The 19612-nt window shown below is 30.7% G+C and overlaps 1 protein-coding gene across 2 annotated transcripts; it reads left to right on the forward strand.

The window, feature by feature from the left end:
- The first annotated feature begins 1201 nt into the window (after positions 1–1201).
- LOC123653716 (ero1-like protein) lies at positions 1202–19556 on the forward strand. 2 transcript variants are annotated; one of them, XM_045589705.1, is made up of 2 exons: positions 1202–2647; positions 19367–19556. In XM_045589705.1, exons 1-2 carry the CDS (start codon positions 1203–1205, stop codon positions 19413–19415), a joined length of 1494 nt encoding a protein of 497 aa, XP_045445661.1. In that variant the 5' UTR covers position 1202; the 3' UTR covers positions 19416–19556. The 2 variants fall into 2 exon arrangements, with proteins under 2 accessions (XP_045445661.1, XP_045445660.1); XM_045589704.1 differs by lacking the exon at positions 19367–19556 and adding an exon at positions 16443–17785.
- The last annotated feature ends 56 nt before the right edge of the window (positions 19557–19612 follow it).

Raw genomic sequence — 19612 nt, forward strand, 5'->3', positions numbered from 1 at the left:
AGCCAACGCAATCAAAAGATATAGCCGTTTATGCTGCAATTTTTCAACCCTCGCAAGGGAATCAAAATCTACAGGGTACATACTTCCCGTGAATCTTAAAATTTGGTACGAAGCAAATACGAAGAAACATTTTATAGCACAGATAAAGGAAATGCGAAAAGCATACATTTTTAGTTACATCATTTAATAAAAATATTTTTAATAATTTTGTTTGCACGGAAGCCTCGGTGCGCGAATTAGACTCGCACTTGGCGGGTCAATTTTTATTAGTCGCACCAACTCAGAAACCTTTGTGGGCTCATACACAACATTTTGCTGAAGATCGTGACATGATCAAATGCAAAGTTTACAATTCTATAAATGAAATACAGACAAACATTCATACTAGCTAATCCCTTAAACGTTGTTTTGTCATATATGTTATTAACCCCTTAAACCCCCCCCCCTCTCCCTATAACTTACGGGTATGAAAATTAGATGTTAGCTGATTCTCAGACCTACGCGATATGCACACAAAATTTCATAAAAATCGGTTTAGCCATTTCGCAGGAGTCGGTATGGTAACTAACATTGTGACACGAGAATTTTACATATAAGATACAATAGGTAGATAGCTACCAGCTTTTTCTATAATATTTTGAGTGCTTAAATTTGGAACACAAAATCTATGCCAACTAAACTAAAACATCCAATAAGGCTTTGTACTTCCCGCCAATTTTGTTATATCAGCATTAGTTAAATTTTTTTTTATTCATTTAATCTTATCAAAGTTATTTATGATATATCACATTTAGTTTTAATCACTTTTTAATATTGAATGCTATTTATATAAAGTATAAACTACTACATTAACATCTATTGCTGTATTGCACAATGGACAATGCACAATATTTTGACAAAATAGCTAAAAAATAATCATCTGTCTTATTTTGACATTTTGACGTTATGTCAACAGCACAGCAGCAGTGACAGCACTATTATAATCAGATTTCGCTTTGATGTAAAATACAATTATTTGTCAAAACGGAATGTGTAGACGTTTGTGAACGCACGTATTAGTTACCTACGTACTCCACTTTCGAAATTTTCAATTCTAAATTTTTTCTTAAATTTTCCAGTGTTTCAGATAGTAGATCAATGCGTAGTCATAAATGTGTTGTGAAGAATTATTAATAAATTTCGTGCATTTATAAATAGGTGCGATGACTTCAAAACTTTCGAAAATGGCTTATAAGAATTGTTGTGTTGTGTTTATAATTTTCGCTCTAGCGAGAGTTCAAGCAGTCGGTTACGACACTGAACTTTTTGAAACATCGGCTTGCGACAGTACTGCGTGTTTTGATGCTCTCCATGGGGCTCTCGGCGACTGTTCCTGTAATGTAGATACGATCGACTATTTCAATAACGTAAAAATATTTCCTCGAATACAGAGCCTTGTTACAAAAGACTATTTCAGGTTTTATAAAGTGAATTTAAAAAAGGAATGCCCATTTTGGGTAGACGACAGCAGGTGCGCGATGAAATACTGTCACATTAAAACCTGTTCCAAGGAGAGTGTCCCGGGTTATGATTATGATAACGAGCGAGAGGAGGAGATGCCAGCTGCGAAGTATTCGCCAGAGGCGCGAACCTCTTGCAACTCGGACACCGACCACGATCCGGCTCTAGGTTATTTGAATATGACTTTAAGTGCAGCGAGCCAGCATGAAATCGCCAAGTGGAAAGCTTACGACGATTCAATAGGGAACTTCTGTGAGTGCGATGATAAAGATGCAGATGCTGAATATGTTGATTTATCCTTAAACCCTGAAAGATATACAGGTTACAAGGGGCCATCAGCGCACAGAATTTGGAGAAGTATCTATCAAGAGAACTGTTTTCGACCGAAAATCAATCCTTATGAATCATTTCCTTATGTGTTAAGTTCAGATTTGAGTAATATGTGCCTTGAGAAGAGGGTATTTTACAGAGCTATATCCGGCTTACATTCTAGTATAAACATTCATTTATGTTCAAAGTTTCTATTATCGGAAAAAAAGTTAGGATTCGCAGCACCTCCTGAAGGAGAATGGGGACCTAATTTGGCAGAGTTCCAGCGGCGATTTGATCCGTCACAAACACTAGGGGAAGGTCCAAATTGGCTGAAGAATTTATACTTTGTGTACTTGCTAGAAATGCGTGCACTCGCTAAGGCTGGGCCATATTTGGAGCGTGAAGATTACTTCACAGGTAATCCTGTAGAGGATGAAGAGACAAGGGATGCAATACGTAATATGCTAGGGGTGATATACAAATTCCCTGATCATTTTAATGAATCTTTGATGTTCAACGGAGGTAGTCAAGCTGGGAAACTCAAGCAAGAGTTTCGTGATCATTTCTGGAACATTTCTAGAATAATGGATTGTGTTGGGTGCGACAAATGCAAACTTTGGGGTAAATTACAGACACAAGGATTAGGTACAGCCCTTAAGATTCTATTTTCCGGTCAGTGGGACAGTTTTGAGGGAGATCCAGATCAAGGAAAACTGATAGTGAGGCATAAGTCTCAAAAGCGTTTGCAAAGGACAGAGATCGTTGCTCTTTTCAATGCATTTGCTAGACTATCTAATAGTATCAGAGAATTGGAGAACTTCCGGAATATGCTTAGGTATGAACATAATTTTATTAAATGTATAACAAAAAAGTGCTTGTAAGATATCAATATGATTATTTCACGAGGCAATTTTCAATAGTGACCATCTTCAAACTTAATTTCTTTCAAACTAAGTGTAATATAATATCCTAAAATATTATTATAAAATGGTATCTATTTAAAAAAAAAAAAAAAAAAAACTTTCTCAGTTAAGTTAATTTTCAAACATGTTATGTTCTTCCATGGGAAATGGAATTTGACAAGTTTTGAAAATTGCCTCCTGATTAATTCCTGGTCTATGGGTATGCAACAAAAGGCTCTATTAGAAACAGCTTAAAATTTTTAAGAAAATTTTGTTGCATGTGTGCGTGTGCTTGTTTATGTGCTTGTGTCTGTTAACTGTATGATACGTACTACATAGTAACTTTTCCTTTCACTTGAGCAATTTAGAATTGACTATTGAGATCTTGTACATGCTATAATGCTATTGTTGTTTGGTTGTGGAAGCTTTGCATGTGTGGCGCTAAACATAAATTACAAGAAAAACACAGTAAACTATAAAATTTAAATTTAACTTTAAAATCACAATTTTGTTTTTTATTTTTTTATAAAATGATATAAAAATGAAATGTTTTAATTTCTTACAACTATAAAAATTAAGATAAAGATAAAAAAAATACATTAATTATAAATAACTATGCTTATTAATATGTACGATTTTTATTTTTGTGTTACCCACAATTAGGAATTCTAAAAAATTTAAAAAACAAAATATATAAACATTATTGAATATCATATCAAAAATTGACCGCTCCAGCGGGATTCGAACCCGCGTCTTCGACATACCGTGTCGACGCTCTAGCCAATTAAGCTATGGAACGATATACCCGCTAGAGCGAAACTTTTGATATGATGATTTTTACTTTCGGTTTAAGCGAACCGTGGCGCCGTCTATAGTGAGTTCTTTACAGAGACTCGTAACTATTCAAAGTTTCATATTACAATGAAAATCTTTGACAGGAGACGACACCATGCTATTTTTAATATGTACGATTTTTATTTTTGTGTTACCCACAATTAGGAATTCTAAACATTTTTGAATATCATATCAAAAATTGACCGCTCCAGCGGGATTCGAACCCGCGTCTTCGACATACCGTGTCGACGCTCTAGCCAATTAAGCTATGGAACGATATACCCGCTAGAGCGAAACTTTTGATATGATGATTTTTACTTTCGGTTTAAGCGAACCGTGGCGCCGTCTATAGTGAGTTCTTTACAGAGACTCGTAACTATTCAAAGTTTCATATTACAATGAAAATCTTTGACAGGAGACGACACCATGCTATTTTTAATATGTACGATTTTTATTTTTGTGTTACCCACAATTAGGAATTCTAAACATTTTTGAATATCATATCAAAAATTGACCGCTCCAGCGGGATTCGAACCCGCGTCTTCGACATACCGTGTCGACGCTCTAGCCAATTAAGCTATGGAACGATATACCCGCTAGAGCGAAACTTTTGATATGATGATTTTTACTTTCGGTTTAAGCGAACCGGCGCCACAATTTTTGATATGATATTCAAAAATGTTTAGAATTCCTAATTGTGGGTAACACAAAAATAAAAATCGTACATATTAAAAATAGCATGGTGTCGTCTCCTGTCAAAGATTTTCATTGTAATATGAAACTTTGAATAGTTACGAGTCTCTGTAAAGAACTCACTATAGACGGCGCCACGGTTCGCTTAAACCGAAAGTAAAAATCATCATATCAAAAGTTTCGCTCTAGCGGGTATATCGTTCCATAGCTTAATTGGCTAGAGCGTCGACACGGTATGTCGAAGACGCGGGTTCGAATCCCGCTGGAGCGGTCAATTTTTGATATGATATTCAAAAATGTTTAGAATTCCTAATTGTGGGTAACACAAAAATAAAAATCGTACATATTAAAAATAGCATGGTGTCGTCTCCTGTCAAAGATTTTCATTGTAATATGAAACTTTGAATAGTTACGAGTCTCTGTAAAGAACTCACTATAGACGGCGCCACGGTTCGCTTAAACCGAAAGTAAAAATCATCATATCAAAAGTTTCGCTCTAGCGGGTATATCGTTCCATAGCTTAATTGGCTAGAGCGTCGACACGGTATGTCGAAGACGCGGGTTCGAATCCCGCTGGAGCGGTCAATTTTTGATATGATATTCAAAAATGTTTAGAATTCCTAATTGTGGGTAACACAAAAATAAAAATCGTACATATTAAAAATAGCATGGTGTCGTCTCCTGTCAAAGATTTTCATTGTAATATGAAACTTTGAATAGTTACGAGTCTCTGTAAAGAACTCACTATAGACGGCGCCACGGTTCGCTTAAACCGAAAGTAAAAATCATCATATCAAAAGTTTCGCTCTAGCGGGTATATCGTTCCATAGCTTAATTGGCTAGAGCGTCGACACGGTATGTCGAAGACGCGGGTTCGAATCCCGCTGGAGCGGTCAATTTTTGATATGATATTCAAAAATGTTTAGAATTCCTAATTGTGGGTAACACAAAAATAAAAATCGTACATATTAAAAATAGCATGGTGTCGTCTCCTGTCAAAGATTTTCATTGTAATATGAAACTTTGAATAGTTACGAGTCTCTGTAAAGAACTCACGATAGACGGCGCCACGGTTCGCTTAAACCGAAAGTAAAAATCATCATATCAAAAGTTTCGCTCTAGCGGGTATATCGTTCCATAGCTTAATTGGCTAGAGCGTCGACACGGTATGTCGAAGACGCGGGTTCGAATCCCGCTGGAGCGGTCAATTTTTGATATGATATTCAAAAATGTTTAGAATTCCTAATTGTGGGTAACACAAAAATAAAAATCGTACATATTAAAAATAGCATGGTGTCGTCTCCTGTCAAAGATTTTCATTGTAATATGAAACTTTGAATAGTTACGAGTCTCTGTAAAGAACTCACTATAGACGGCGCCACGGTTCGCTTAAACCGAAAGTAAAAATCATCATATCAAAAGTTTCGCTCTAGCGGGTATATCGTTCCATAGCTTAATTGGCTAGAGCGTCGACACGGTATGTCGAAGACGCGGGTTCGAATCCCGCTGGAGCGGTCAATTTTTGATATGATATTCAAAAATGTTTAGAATTCCTAATTGTGGGTAACACAAAAATAAAAATCGTACATATTAAAAATAGCATGGTGTCGTCTCCTGTCAAAGATTTTCATTGTAATATGAAACTTTGAATAGTTACGAGTCTCTGTAAAGAACTCACTATAGACGGCGCCACGGTTCGCTTAAACCGAAAGTAAAAATCATCATATCAAAAGTTTCGCTCTAGCGGGTATATCGTTCCATAGCTTAATTGGCTAGAGCGTCGACACGGTATGTCGAAGACGCGGGTTCGAATCCCGCTGGAGCGGTCAATTTTTGATATGATATTCAAAAATGTTTAGAATTCCTAATTGTGGGTAACACAAAAATAAAAATCGTACATATTAAAAATAGCATGGTGTCGTCTCCTGTCAAAGATTTTCATTGTAATATGAAACTTTGAATAGTTACGAGTCTCTGTAAAGAACTCACTATAGACGGCGCCACGGTTCGCTTAAACCGAAAGTAAAAATCATCATATCAAAAGTTTCGCTCTAGCGGGTATATCGTTCCATAGCTTAATTGGCTAGAGCGTCGACACGGTATGTCGAAGACGCGGGTTCGAATCCCGCTGGAGCGGTCAATTTTTGATATGATATTCAAAAATGTTTAGAATTCCTAATTGTGGGTAACACAAAAATAAAAATCGTACATATTAAAAATAGCATGGTGTCGTCTCCTGTCAAAGATTTTCATTGTAATATGAAACTTTGAATAGTTACGAGTCTCTGTAAAGAACTCACTATAGACGGCGCCACGGTTCGCTTAAACCGAAAGTAAAAATCATCATATCAAAAGTTTCGCTCTAGCGGGTATATCGTTCCATAGCTTAATTGGCTAGAGCGTCGACACGGTATGTCGAAGACGCGGGTTCGAATCCCGCTGGAGCGGTCAATTTTTGATATGATATTCAAAAATATGCTTATTAAAGCTGTATTCAAGATGACATGTTTTCTGTAAAGATTTTACCTCTGAATGATGTTTCTTACATTGCAGACATCTTATACAGTGTGCATTTTATACTTTATAAATTGTGTAAAAGAATCTGTGATAAATATTTGTCACATTTGTGGGTTTTCGTTCATAGAATTTATGTATCATTTTATTTAGAAAATTTATTAAATAAATAAGTATCATAGAATATTATTGTAGCCTAAAAACTTTTGTTTTGTTTGTTTGAAAATAACAATAAGGAAGGCTAATAGGGAAGGGATTTTTTTGGCATTAATTTATTTGGCCAAAATAACTACTTAAAAATTAATTGGATGTCTATTGAATTATATTCACATTGTAAAAATAATTAAATAAACTTTGTTGGCCAGCATGTATATGTCTAAAAAAACTTATCCAATGTCGTTTTATAGAAATAAAGTTTACAATTTTTATTTATTAAAAATTATTTATCAAAATAAAAGTACTTGGATATACATTTTTTAACATAAAGTAATGGATGCATTTTACGTCAAATGTTATACATATCTGACAACTGTTCTTATCTGTTTGTGTTTACGCTAGTTACACTAGCATTTTTAGCGTCGGCGGAAAATTCTACGAGACTGTAATTAAATGTAATTATTTTTATCTGTACTTATACTGAAACCATAATCATAATGGTTCTAATTCAATACATATAAAATTTAAAGTATTTTAATTTTATGTAAAAGGCCATATATAAAAGATACTGAGTATTTTGTCATTTATTTTGTACGACAATATATAATAGATATTGAAGCCTAAAATTTTTTTTATTTCATTTGTCGTTCGGACTGTCGTTCTGTATCTTGGTCGCGTATCATGCCAAAAGCAGTGATTGACTTTGAGCTGAAGGCTTTCTTGCGAAATTAAGTATTTTTTTATATTAAAAGTAACACCCACAGGCTCTAAAATGCTAGAACGTGGTCCGGTGCTGACGGTATTAATTAAGTATTTGGAAATGGGAATAAAATTTTGTGTTGTACTCACGAAAGAAATTGCGGGTACAGCTACCATATACATGAGTAAAATGTTGACAGTCATATGTATGTCCTATGTACAGTTTTTTCTAATATTATTTTCAAATATTTCTATATTACAGGTAGATTTTTCATCTTACTAAAGAATACAACTTCAAAATATGAATGTGAATTAGCATACAGTTATTTATTAGGTACATACAAATGTGATAAATATACTTACCTATTACGAATGATTAGAAAGTGGGATGGTAGGTTTGTTATGTAACATTACTAGCTGACCCGGAAAACGTTTTTCCGCAAAAAATTTGAAGTTATATGTATTTTTCAATGCTGAATCAAATAATAAACTAAAAATAAAAAAATTGTCTAAAAAAATATTAAAAAAATATTTAGGTGTGCCCTTATTATTTAGGAGTATAAAAACAAGTGTTGGCCGATTCTCAGACCTACCCGATATGCACACAAAATTTCATAAAAATCGGTCCAGCCGTTTCGGAGGAGATTGGTTACAAACACCGCGACACGAGAATTTTATATATTAGATTGATTGAATCTTAGTCAGAGCAGATCTTAATAATATTATGTAATAAAGATGTTATCTTTTAATCTTGATGTCCATATCTATTTTTTAAAAATGTTGTCGATATTATTGTTAAGTAGTGATATCTACAACCGACAGGCTAAACAAGGTTTTCACCACACTATCACGGAAGCACCTCCATTTTATTCTTATCCCTCTTGTTTCTACATTCTCCATTTTTGTAACTAGAACACATCTTCACAATCTCTGGCTTACGCACTCCTGGTTCTGGCTGTCAGTATTTTTGAGGGCTAGCGCTAATCAAGAATCCTTTTAATATTTATATAATTGGTCTGTTTGTTTAATAGTTTTTTCTTCCAAAAACAATTTTTTTGTACTTAAACCTTGGGTAATTGTTGAAGGAAAGAAATAAGTAATGTCTTTATTTGGAGTGTTACATACTCCGTAGATATTTAAGATTAAAGTTTTTATTACATCGACAAGTCAGGTCTCAATCAAATTTAAATGGGAGCACGTTAAGCACCAGATTCGATAAAAAATATCGAAATGACTACACCAGTATAAAGTTATGTGGTAACACATAAAAAGTATAGTCGAATTGAGAACCTCCTCCATTTTTGAAGTCAGTTAAAAAATAAATTTTCGGTTTTGTTTTTTATTTTTTTATTTTTGTATATACATTTTTTGAATCTACCTAAAAATAACATCAGGGATTGCCACGATATTTTTAAAATAATTCTGGCACACACGCCGCGGCCATGCAATTGTTCCCTCATACATGTAGTCGTTTGTATAGTATTACATCAAGATCTTAGATCAATCAAACAATTGAAGTCAAGTAATCCTTAAAACACTACTCAATCGTTAGTCTACAATGATATATATGCTTATGAACCAATGAGAATGACCAAATTAGGATGTTGTGAAAAAATAATAAGAGATTCAACAATTACTAAAACTAGTGTCAACAATTACTAAAAATAGTGCTAGTTATTAACATTTCTACGCAAGTATTTTGAAAAATAACAAATAAATTTGTAAATCCTGTATGTGAGCCCAATATTCCTAAAATTATTTATATGTAACTACCCGACTGCAGAAGGTGGTTAATGTTTTTCGAGTGTATAATATGTATGTAGATTTCTAAGTTTCAACTACAGCCTTAACGGCTTGAAGGGTTTTTAAAGTGTGTCGTTAGATTCGTTTTGATGGTCCGAGTGACAATGATGCAATAATATGAAGTATGTATATAATTATTTAATTTTTAGTATTAACTAATAAATTAAAATATCTGTAGTTCATGAAAGTATTGAATGGAATATAATACAAGGTTTATTGAATGTATTCAAGATGAAGTGTACTTCACACGAAACTGTAAAGCTAGTTTTTCTCTTTTTAGTGGTTGTTTGTCGCTGTCGGTAATTTTTTTTAATATTTAAATATAAATACTTTTATAAAATAATATATTCATTCATAATCAAGGAAACACAACAATTTATAATATACATTATTTGTATTTGTTTAATCTAAAATATAACATAAAATATAAATAAATTTTTACCATCGCCATTATTACATAAACATGTTTTCTATATGTAAATTATAACGCGGGTGAATATGCGAGCAACGTCGAATTACTTTAGTATGTACACTTTAATACTAAACATTTACTTGAAACGTATAGATTTAATTTATGCTAATTGTGTGTGAATCTGTAGTTGGCATCATTTTCAGCTTATCGCAAAAAGCTATAAAGATTAAAATGGCGGAAACAGTTACCGAGTAAAGTTACTTCTTTTACTCGTTACTCTAATGTAAAATGTTTGTACAAAATAAATCGAATTAATGGCAGTTTAAATGTTTTTTACCATCTGATCTTACGATGTTGAAGTGTTCAATAAATGTAAAATGGAAATAAAAATAAGAATACATTGAATCTCAAACATTAGTTGGTTTTAAAATATAAAAATTAATGAGTTAAACGCGTACAATAAAAATACTGAATTTTGTTCTAATCTGGCCTTGCTTTAATTATTATGGTTATAGTTAGAGCTTAGTTATTATTGTAAACCCGCCAGTCTGTTTACTCTGCTATAATTTTTTTTAGATTGCACTTAGTAGATCGATTGAAGTAATTGCCACGCGAATATTTGATCTTGGGGAACTTAGCAATCGCTAAAGTTCCCACAAAATATTATTATGTTTTTTTTTAAATATATTTTAGTCTACTCACTTTAGAAAAATCGATTGTATGATAATTCACTAAAACACAGTATATATATTATTTTTAAAAGAGTAACTACGGAGTTTTTTTCTATTCTTCTCTGTCGAATCTACGTTACGTATCGTATACGTTATCGGTCTTACTTTTAAAAATACTAATCATTCTTAAAATTTAAATTAAAAAATGACGATTCGAAAGTGCTTTTGAAGCCTATTTGAATGAAGTTATTTTTGATTTTGATTTTTTCTTTAGCACAATATATGTAAGATACCTTGTAGGTCTGTCCAGAATTTTTTTTTTGTAATTTCCTATTGATGTCAACAAATACATCGATCGAATAAATCATTTACTGGCGGGACATATTGTTAAAATCAGCAACAATATTAAAAATATAAGTTATTTTACTAATGAGAAACGAACAAGACTCACTAAAAACTTATATTTGTTTTATATATTGGACATAAAACTATACAGTTTTTTTCAATGTCCTGAAAAGTGGGTAATTTATACATAGGTACCTATTATATGTTCTACATCCGCTATTACACACATCCGTTTTACATTTTTTCAATCCATTAAAAGACACTTCACAAAAAACAAAAGGCCTCACACGTATGGGTTCTAACCTCGGGCCTCCAAAATTTATCAAGCGAAAAAATGAAATTTATGAAATAAATTTCGTTATTTTTTATATAGGTACTTAGTTTATAACTCGATCCTACAAACTTTGTCCTGTCTTGCGAACTGTCAAACACGTGAATTTAAAATAATAAATGTAATAGCATATATATGTACTTAATAAAATAGGATTAGTTATACATTAATAAAAAAAAAATAAAAAAATATATGGAATAAAAAAGCCCCGGGCATTATAAGCCTGTGGATATATCACTTACATAAAAAAAACAATAATTGTTACATTGTTTAAAATTTTCCACTTCTCTGATCATATTTCTTAAATTTTCCGTTCCGATTCCGTAAAAACCTTCCAAAAATCTATAAAAAGAAATAAAATTGGAGTGTCTGTTTGTAATATTAAAATAACCGCTTTTTACTAAATGCGTAATAATCCAATCCAATACAATTTTTTCTGTCTGTTCCGGGTAATCTGAACGACTGGACCGATTTTGACCGGACTTTCACTGACAGATAGCTGATATAATAAGGAGTAACTTAGGCTACTTTTATCTAAGAAATTTATTTATTTTGTAACTCTGCGAACTAAACAATAATTTTTTTTAAATTCCACGCGGACGAAGTCGCGGCTACAGCTACGGTACGCTACGGCTACGTGTGGTTGTAGCACATGATTTAAACCGTTATTTTATCGTTTCTTGATGTTTCTCAGAAAATTTTTATTGTAAAAATAAAAAATAAATCTAATTAGATTTCAAGCCCCACTTCCAATTCCAAAAACCAACCCTAAATAATTTTGAATAACTTTTTCACGAGGAAAACATTTCAGATTAATGTAAATATGCTGTTATGTAGGTTATATCATTCTATCATATATTCATACCATCATACCTACGTAAATTACGCTATAAATATTCTTCCAAGTCAAGGTCGACGGAATGAGGGTTCCAATAGATGTAGGGATAACCGAGTATCAGCTAAAGCTAATCTATCAGTGGTAGAGCTATTTATAGTTTTAATAAATTCTTTTCAACATAAGTTTCAATCTAATGTGCATTTTACTTATCTAGTTAGATAATTTCTGAGGTATGATATTTGAAAACGACAACAAACATCAGGTTTATAATTAAATGAACCGCGTATTTTTAAAAGTGTCATGATCACTGATTCATTTTAGGCTGTAGCGTGATTTTTTTTTATTCAGACAATTCCTTAATCTTTTTTTATATTTGTACCTACTATTATTATTTCTCTTTATCCATGCGATAAGCTGCATAATTCGAAATATTTCTGATAAAAATTATCCGCCAGCTTACTATTAGCAGCACAGCTAATAAGCTAAAACCATTGTCCTTTATAGAATATATATCTACTTATTGGAATGTGTATAACAATTTGTTACACAGAGTAATTTAGTGTAATATAATACTTCTCAACTCGTGGTCAGTTTTATTTTAAGATTTTCATTAACAGGTTTGTCTTATCTCTTACAACAATAGCGTGAAGATTTCAAGATCTTCCTTGACTGTTGAATATATGCCAAATTATTTTATGATTGGACTGTTATTATTTTTAATCGCAATATAATCACGAAGTGTATGTGTTTGCATATATTATACATAGGTATAATATATATGGTATTTTTCAAACTTTTACACAACTAAGTCGGCAAACAAGGGTACGGCTCACCTGACGGTAAGCGATTACCGTAGCCTATAGACGCCTGCAAATCTGCAAGGATCGCAAGCGCGTTGGCAACCTTACCCCCAATCCCCCATAGGAGCTCTGGTCACCTTACTCACCACAGGAACACAACGCTGCTTGAAAGCAGTATTATTTAGCTGTGATCTTCTGTAAGGTATGTACTTCCCCAGTTGGAATGCTCCTGATTTTGAGCAGGATATGTCTTGCTGTGCACTTTGCATTGAACGTTATCATAATCACGTACACCTATGTATTACGTGTATATAATTTACTAGAAGCCATTATTGTGTCATGTGAGTTACTCATTGTGACTTTTGTGTTAATTGACCCGATAAGCGAATGTGTATCATACAATATTAAGACGTAAAATTGCATAGGTATATATATACCTTTAGTTTTTTACTTTGTCTGTCTGATATCAATCGGATTTATAGATATTTGTGCAGTAGAGTGAAATAGTAGAATTACATTGATTTTTTTATATTTTTTTTAAAATAAATCGGACTTGAATCAGCCTGCAATATTTTACAAAAAATAAAATACTAGGAAGCTTATTTGCATAGGTAACTTTGCCGGTAACTTATCTAGAATTAGAAAGCAGAAATTTTTTTACTTGCTGAACGGATGTACATTATATTCTGTAAACAAAACGTTGAACTGCCTGTTTCGTTGATTTTGTTTACAAATTCATGATGTTTAGTGAATTTTGAAACAATTATTGTTGATATTTTGGACTAAATGAAATTTATTTAAAATAAACTATTTGATAAACGGTATTTTGAATTTTGCAATCATAATTATTACTGGACCCCCGACAGGCGAAAGTCCTAGGGCCGTTGAGTGTGAGGCGTTTATTTATTTTATTATTTATTATTGTGTCAAAATTTTTAACATAATGTAATTTGAAAGCTCGATTGAGGAACAAACAGGGTTTAGAAAGAGAGAATTAAAGTTAGAAAATGTATTATAATTTACTACTGATATACTTTTTGCTAACTTTATGTAAGTGCACTTTAGTGTTGCAATATTGTTAAAATAAACTTGACAATATTTCTTTTTTCTTTCAAAACACCTCAACAATAGATACAAATTTTTGTTAGGAATAAAAATCAACAAAGTTTTTGTAATATAGATAATAAGTATTTGCTATTCCTAATAATTGTGTTTGCTCGCAAACGAGAAAAAAAAGCGACTTCAATTATATACATCGACAAGTAATACAATTTAAGTAGACGAAAAAATAGTCAAGCAAATACGCGCTAGCAAAGATTACTCAAAAAGTAGTCATTAGATCTCAATCAAATTTAAATGGGACCACAAGACAAGTATCAATTTTCGATTAAAATAAGAATAATCAAAATCTGTATACCCAGTGAAGTTATACAACATAAGTTGACGAATAAATAGTCAAGTAAATATGCATTATTAGATATAAATCGAAATGTACTTGTTCGATTTTTCGATAAAAAAAAAATCATAATTGACCCAGTCAAATGGTAACGTGAATAAAAAAATACAGTCGAATTGAGAACCTACTCCTTTTTTGACAGTCGGTTAACAATATACAAAAATTAACAAAGTTTCTTACTGCTAACACCTAGTGCTATAAAAATGTAATAAAAAAAAAAACAGGATTCGTAAAAACTTAAGCAACAGTATAAATACGAATATTCTTTTTATGTTAGATTTCGTTTGTATGCTCATATATTTTATAAATTATATATCGTATATCTAGTAAATACGTAGTACTTATAAAGCTACGATGCTGGCCTCACGTAGGACGCACCTGATGTGGAGCCTTTTTATTTGTTTATCAAATGTTTATTACACTGACGTGTACTTTGAGAAGCGATGACGTAACGTTACACACTGATTGTGTCACAATACAATGAAATTGACGAAACAAGATACAAATAATATTAAGTTAATTATAATAGGTGTTTTTTCTTTGTTTTTGATTGTGTGAAAATATCTGATTTTATTTTTTTAACCGACTTCCAAAATAGGAGGAGGTTCTCAATTCGACTGCATTTTTTTAATGTATGTAACATCAGAACTTTTGACCGGGTGGACCGATTTCGACAAATTTTTTTTTAATCGAAAGGTGGTGTGTGTCATTTGGTCCCATTTAAATTTATTTGAGATCTAACAACTACTTTTCGAGTTATATCTAATAATGCGTTTTTACTTGACGCTTTTTTCGTCGACCTACGTTGTATTATATATATATATATATATATATATATATATATATATATATATATATATATATATATATATATTTTATATATATTATATATATGTATACCACATAACTTTTCAGTGGATGTACCGATTTTGATAATTTTTAATTTAATCGAATGCTGATGTTTTTCATGTGGTCACATTTAAATTTCATCGAGATCTGATTACAACTTTTGGAGTAATCTTTGATAATGCGTATTTACTTGACTATTTTTTCATCTACCTACGTTGTATTGTCGATATAATTGAAGTCGGTTTTTTTTTTCGTTTGCCTGCAAACACAATTATTAAGTTTCTATTTGGTTAGTAGTGGTGTTGCACACCTAGAAACTGCTTTTGAATGTAATAAACTTGGGTGGTAGTAAAAGCTTTTAACATTAAATCCGTTTTTTGTACAATTTCCTAATTTACTTTAATATTTTGACGAAATAAAATTCAATACTGTTTATTATATTAGGCGTTTTCTGACGTGTACTTTAAGAAGTGATGTTGATCACGCATCATCACGATGAAGCTTCCTAGGAGACCACCTCCCGAGTTCCCCGTATTAGCCTTTCAATGCCCCATTGTTTTAATTTCTAACTTTATTAATTGTAACATTATTTTGATCACTCTTTAGTCCCACTTCGATTACAGCAGTCATTGGTTATGAGATAATTATTGTATTAATATGTAATTGATAAATAATTAATAATTATTTGGTTTTTTTTTCAACCTCCTGACTGCTGTAAACGTAATTTACGTCAAAATAAAATAATGTATATAAATAAAAATAAGAAACAGATCAATTATTTGTAAGAAACAAACAAAGATTTTCTGAACACTCCTCCACAGTATCAACTAAAATTTTCATAAAAAATATCAAAACCCTTGCATAGTAAATTGAATTTTCTACATCTTTTATTATTTATTTGTCACAATAAATTTAAATTTGGATTCGATTTTTATTAAATTTTCACAGCGAGCTGTTATCGGTATGGTTTATTATGCCGTATCTTGAAAACAAAATCGATTGATAAGTCGAATGTATATTATAATAGTCAATTATGTTAGGGAAATATTTTTGTTATTTAATATTTATCACTTCGTAAAACACGTTATAATCATTCACTTGTTGTAATTATTTTTGTAATATTTTAATGTTTTGGTCTTAAATATGTCGTTAAAAAACAATTTTTTTCGAAATTACATTGCTCATTTATGCGGTTATGATAATCACTTACCGTGAATTATTTACTATAGCTTGTCACACCACTGCTTGCATTGCACGCGATTTTATTTTTATGTAATTATAATGGGTGCGTGCGGAACAATGTACTAAATATAAAATATTCCAACAGCGCTCATACAGAACCGCAGAAGAAAAATATATTTGCAAATGATCCAGGGGACATCAGGACTAAGAGCGAACAGTGCTCAGGAGGGGCGAAACCCAGGATATGGAGCTAAATGATCATTCGCAAGAATCCAAACAAATAAAAAAGATAAAACGATTCTAAATCCCTATTTGTACGGCTTTACGGCTTATACTTTAAAGGTTAATCCCCGTGATTACCTACTCGTCATTCGTCAAAGATAAATTTGTAAAGATATGTATATATTACTGTATTGAGAAGATTCTCAACCTATAGTTAATGTCAGTTTTTCTGAACAAAATTTGTCCTATGGAAAATGTAATAATTAAAATTAATATGTATTTAGTTCAATTTAACATTATTTTTATGTAGTAAAGTATAACCAACAATTTAAATTCGTCCATTTCCTTATACTGTCTTTCTATCGCTTTTTTACAATTTGTTTGTAAATTCCTATGAGCAGTTGTATGTCAGAATTTCAGAAACATAGTCATATTTTGTGTTGGTAGTAAATCCTTGGCGTCATGTTGGTCGATTTTGATAAATCTGGTACTTTAATGGCGTTATAATTACACCACAATACTATTAAAACCATTACTATGTCAAAGATTAACAAGTAAGGTACCATTTATCAGTATCAGTTAATTTAGAGTATATATTTTTTCCAAAAGTCACAAGCGTATGTAAACACACATGTATGTATGTGTGTTATATGTATTATTGAATTATTGTATTTGCAGTAACTATGTTATATACATATATATAGTATGTTACATATATACTATGTTAACAAGAGTTAACATTTCTATTATGGCTGGGCACTTATCTCTGCTCTGCTGATTTTGACAGATTCTGAGCTCGAAGTCGAAGTTAATTTTATACTAAGGCTTAATTCCTGTTGTGTTAATTTATAAATATTTGCAGCTTTAGCTTACTAGTTTACCAATGTTCAGTTTTTTTAAATATTTTACATCATTTTCAGAAAATAAAATAGCCATAACTTTAGTATTATCCAATATGAAGTAGTGATTTAAGATTTATGTCACAAAGTACGTTTTACGTTTATACATCACAATTTAAATAAAACCAGTGTTTTGTTAGGTTTACAGACTTTTAAATATATCTTTCATTGTTTTCTAAAATGATGGAAAAAAAAACGTTATTGTTTCTAGAATTCAAATTATCTTCTAATTTACATTAAAGTATTGGTCTAACAAAATAAAACAGTGATGTCATTTTGTTGTACGCCCACATCGTGACGAATCATACACCAGATTTTGTTTGAAAGTGATATGAATAGAATTTTCGAATAAATTTAGAAGTAACTAGAACTTCTTTCTTTTCAATTACATACTTCAAAATTTCAACTATTGTGTTCGTTGTTATATTGATATTATTTTCTAACTTATGTTCCTTTACATATAATAATTTTTGTTGATAGTGTATTGTGTAATGTTATTTTTAAATTTTTTCTTCAAAAATTGTTAAAACTTAAAAAAAGTTATGTATTCTCAAATTACTTAATTTTCTTCTAGTCATATGAAATAATAAAAAAAGCTGCAGTTACGCTAGAAAGGAATTTTTCATAAACATTACAACGTAAAAACTTTATGTTTAAAGGGTAAAAATTAATAAAAACAAAATAATAATTTTTTGACATTTCTTTTATTTTTTAATTATCATAATAAAACAAAGGTCAATTATTGAGTGACGTTAAAAGATAATTGTGTAAAAACGTTTTAATATTACTGAATTTTGACTTCTTTTGTATGAAAATACTTTAAAATGTTTAATGTTATCTATTTACAATGAATTTTGATAATCTTTCAGAATAATGAAGTATTTGCATAGGATTATTAATACTTACTTCATTATGTATTTAAAAAAGAGTAATAATAATAAGTAAAGGGTTAGATGTATATTTTGACATTTTAATTTCTCTTAGTAATAGGTATCTGGTCACAATTTTTATAATTCTTTTAAAAAAAAATCTTTTATTTTCCTTTAATTACAATAAGAACCTAAATATGAGTTTATTATATGTATGTATTTTTATTATTTATTGAAATAAGAATAAATATTTTAAAGAAGCTTTTATTTCAAAGGTGTTCGTTATTCAAAATACCTTATAACGTTGTGTACCTAAATAACTGATCGTAAAATGGCTGATTGCAATTAATTTAAGAGTTATAACAATAATATTTCTTTTATCGATCGTAAAAAAAATATTTTATAGCCAATATCGGTAATTTGTTTTATAGTTTTACGAAAAAGATGTAAAATTACTGTGCTCTAGAACTATTGCTTGTAATTAATTTTATTTATATTAAAATGATTTAATTTATTTGTAAATATTGAATGTGTTAAAATGGATTATTTATTAAATAATAACAGATTATGTAAGTAACGGAAATGTTAGCGTTTATCAAACCACAGTTTAAAACGGTTTAAGGTTTTTAAGTTGTTCTCAAATCAGTTGGAATTTAATTGGATATTTCATTTGTTTCTGATAAGATGACAACTGTAACGCGTTATTTTAAATATTTTTTATAATTAATCAATTATAAGAATGTCTGTGATTTTTTGAGATATCAAACATGACAAGTTTAACTCTTTATAATTTTAAATAAACTTTTATTTTTAAAAACTGTGTTTTTTAATCTGTGTTTCATCCCGTTTTCAGTCTCTAACTTCATTATAAGCAAATTTTCAGTTTTCTTTTTAAATACATACAGCTAGCATTTAAGAACACAAAAAGTAAACATACTAATTCCTAAAATACAGCTTTACCTTACGTTTTTGTTTGAGTTCCAATAAAAGTGTGAAATCTACTAACAAAGTATTATAATATTGTCATTAACATATTTATTACAATTATTGAATATGACATACGATTTTCGTAATTTCAGGTCTTATGAAGAGAAAGAAGATTTTATTTTTTGTGAAAAGTTAAGGTGATTGAACAATTTTAAAGCTTTAATCAATTTAATTGATCAAGATTACATACATCAAGCATACATAAAGTAATAGTTAAAGTTGTAGAAAAAAATAATTCACATCACTATTCGACATTGAATTAAATATAAACAATGTACAACTGTGGTAGCCTTTTTGTTTATTGATATTTTTATTAATGGCAATTTTACAAGAAATAA

The sequence above is a fragment of the Melitaea cinxia genome, chromosome 5 (genome assembly GCF_905220565.1).
Source record: "Melitaea cinxia chromosome 5, ilMelCinx1.1, whole genome shotgun sequence".
NCBI lineage: Eukaryota > Metazoa > Arthropoda > Insecta > Lepidoptera > Nymphalidae > Melitaea > Melitaea cinxia.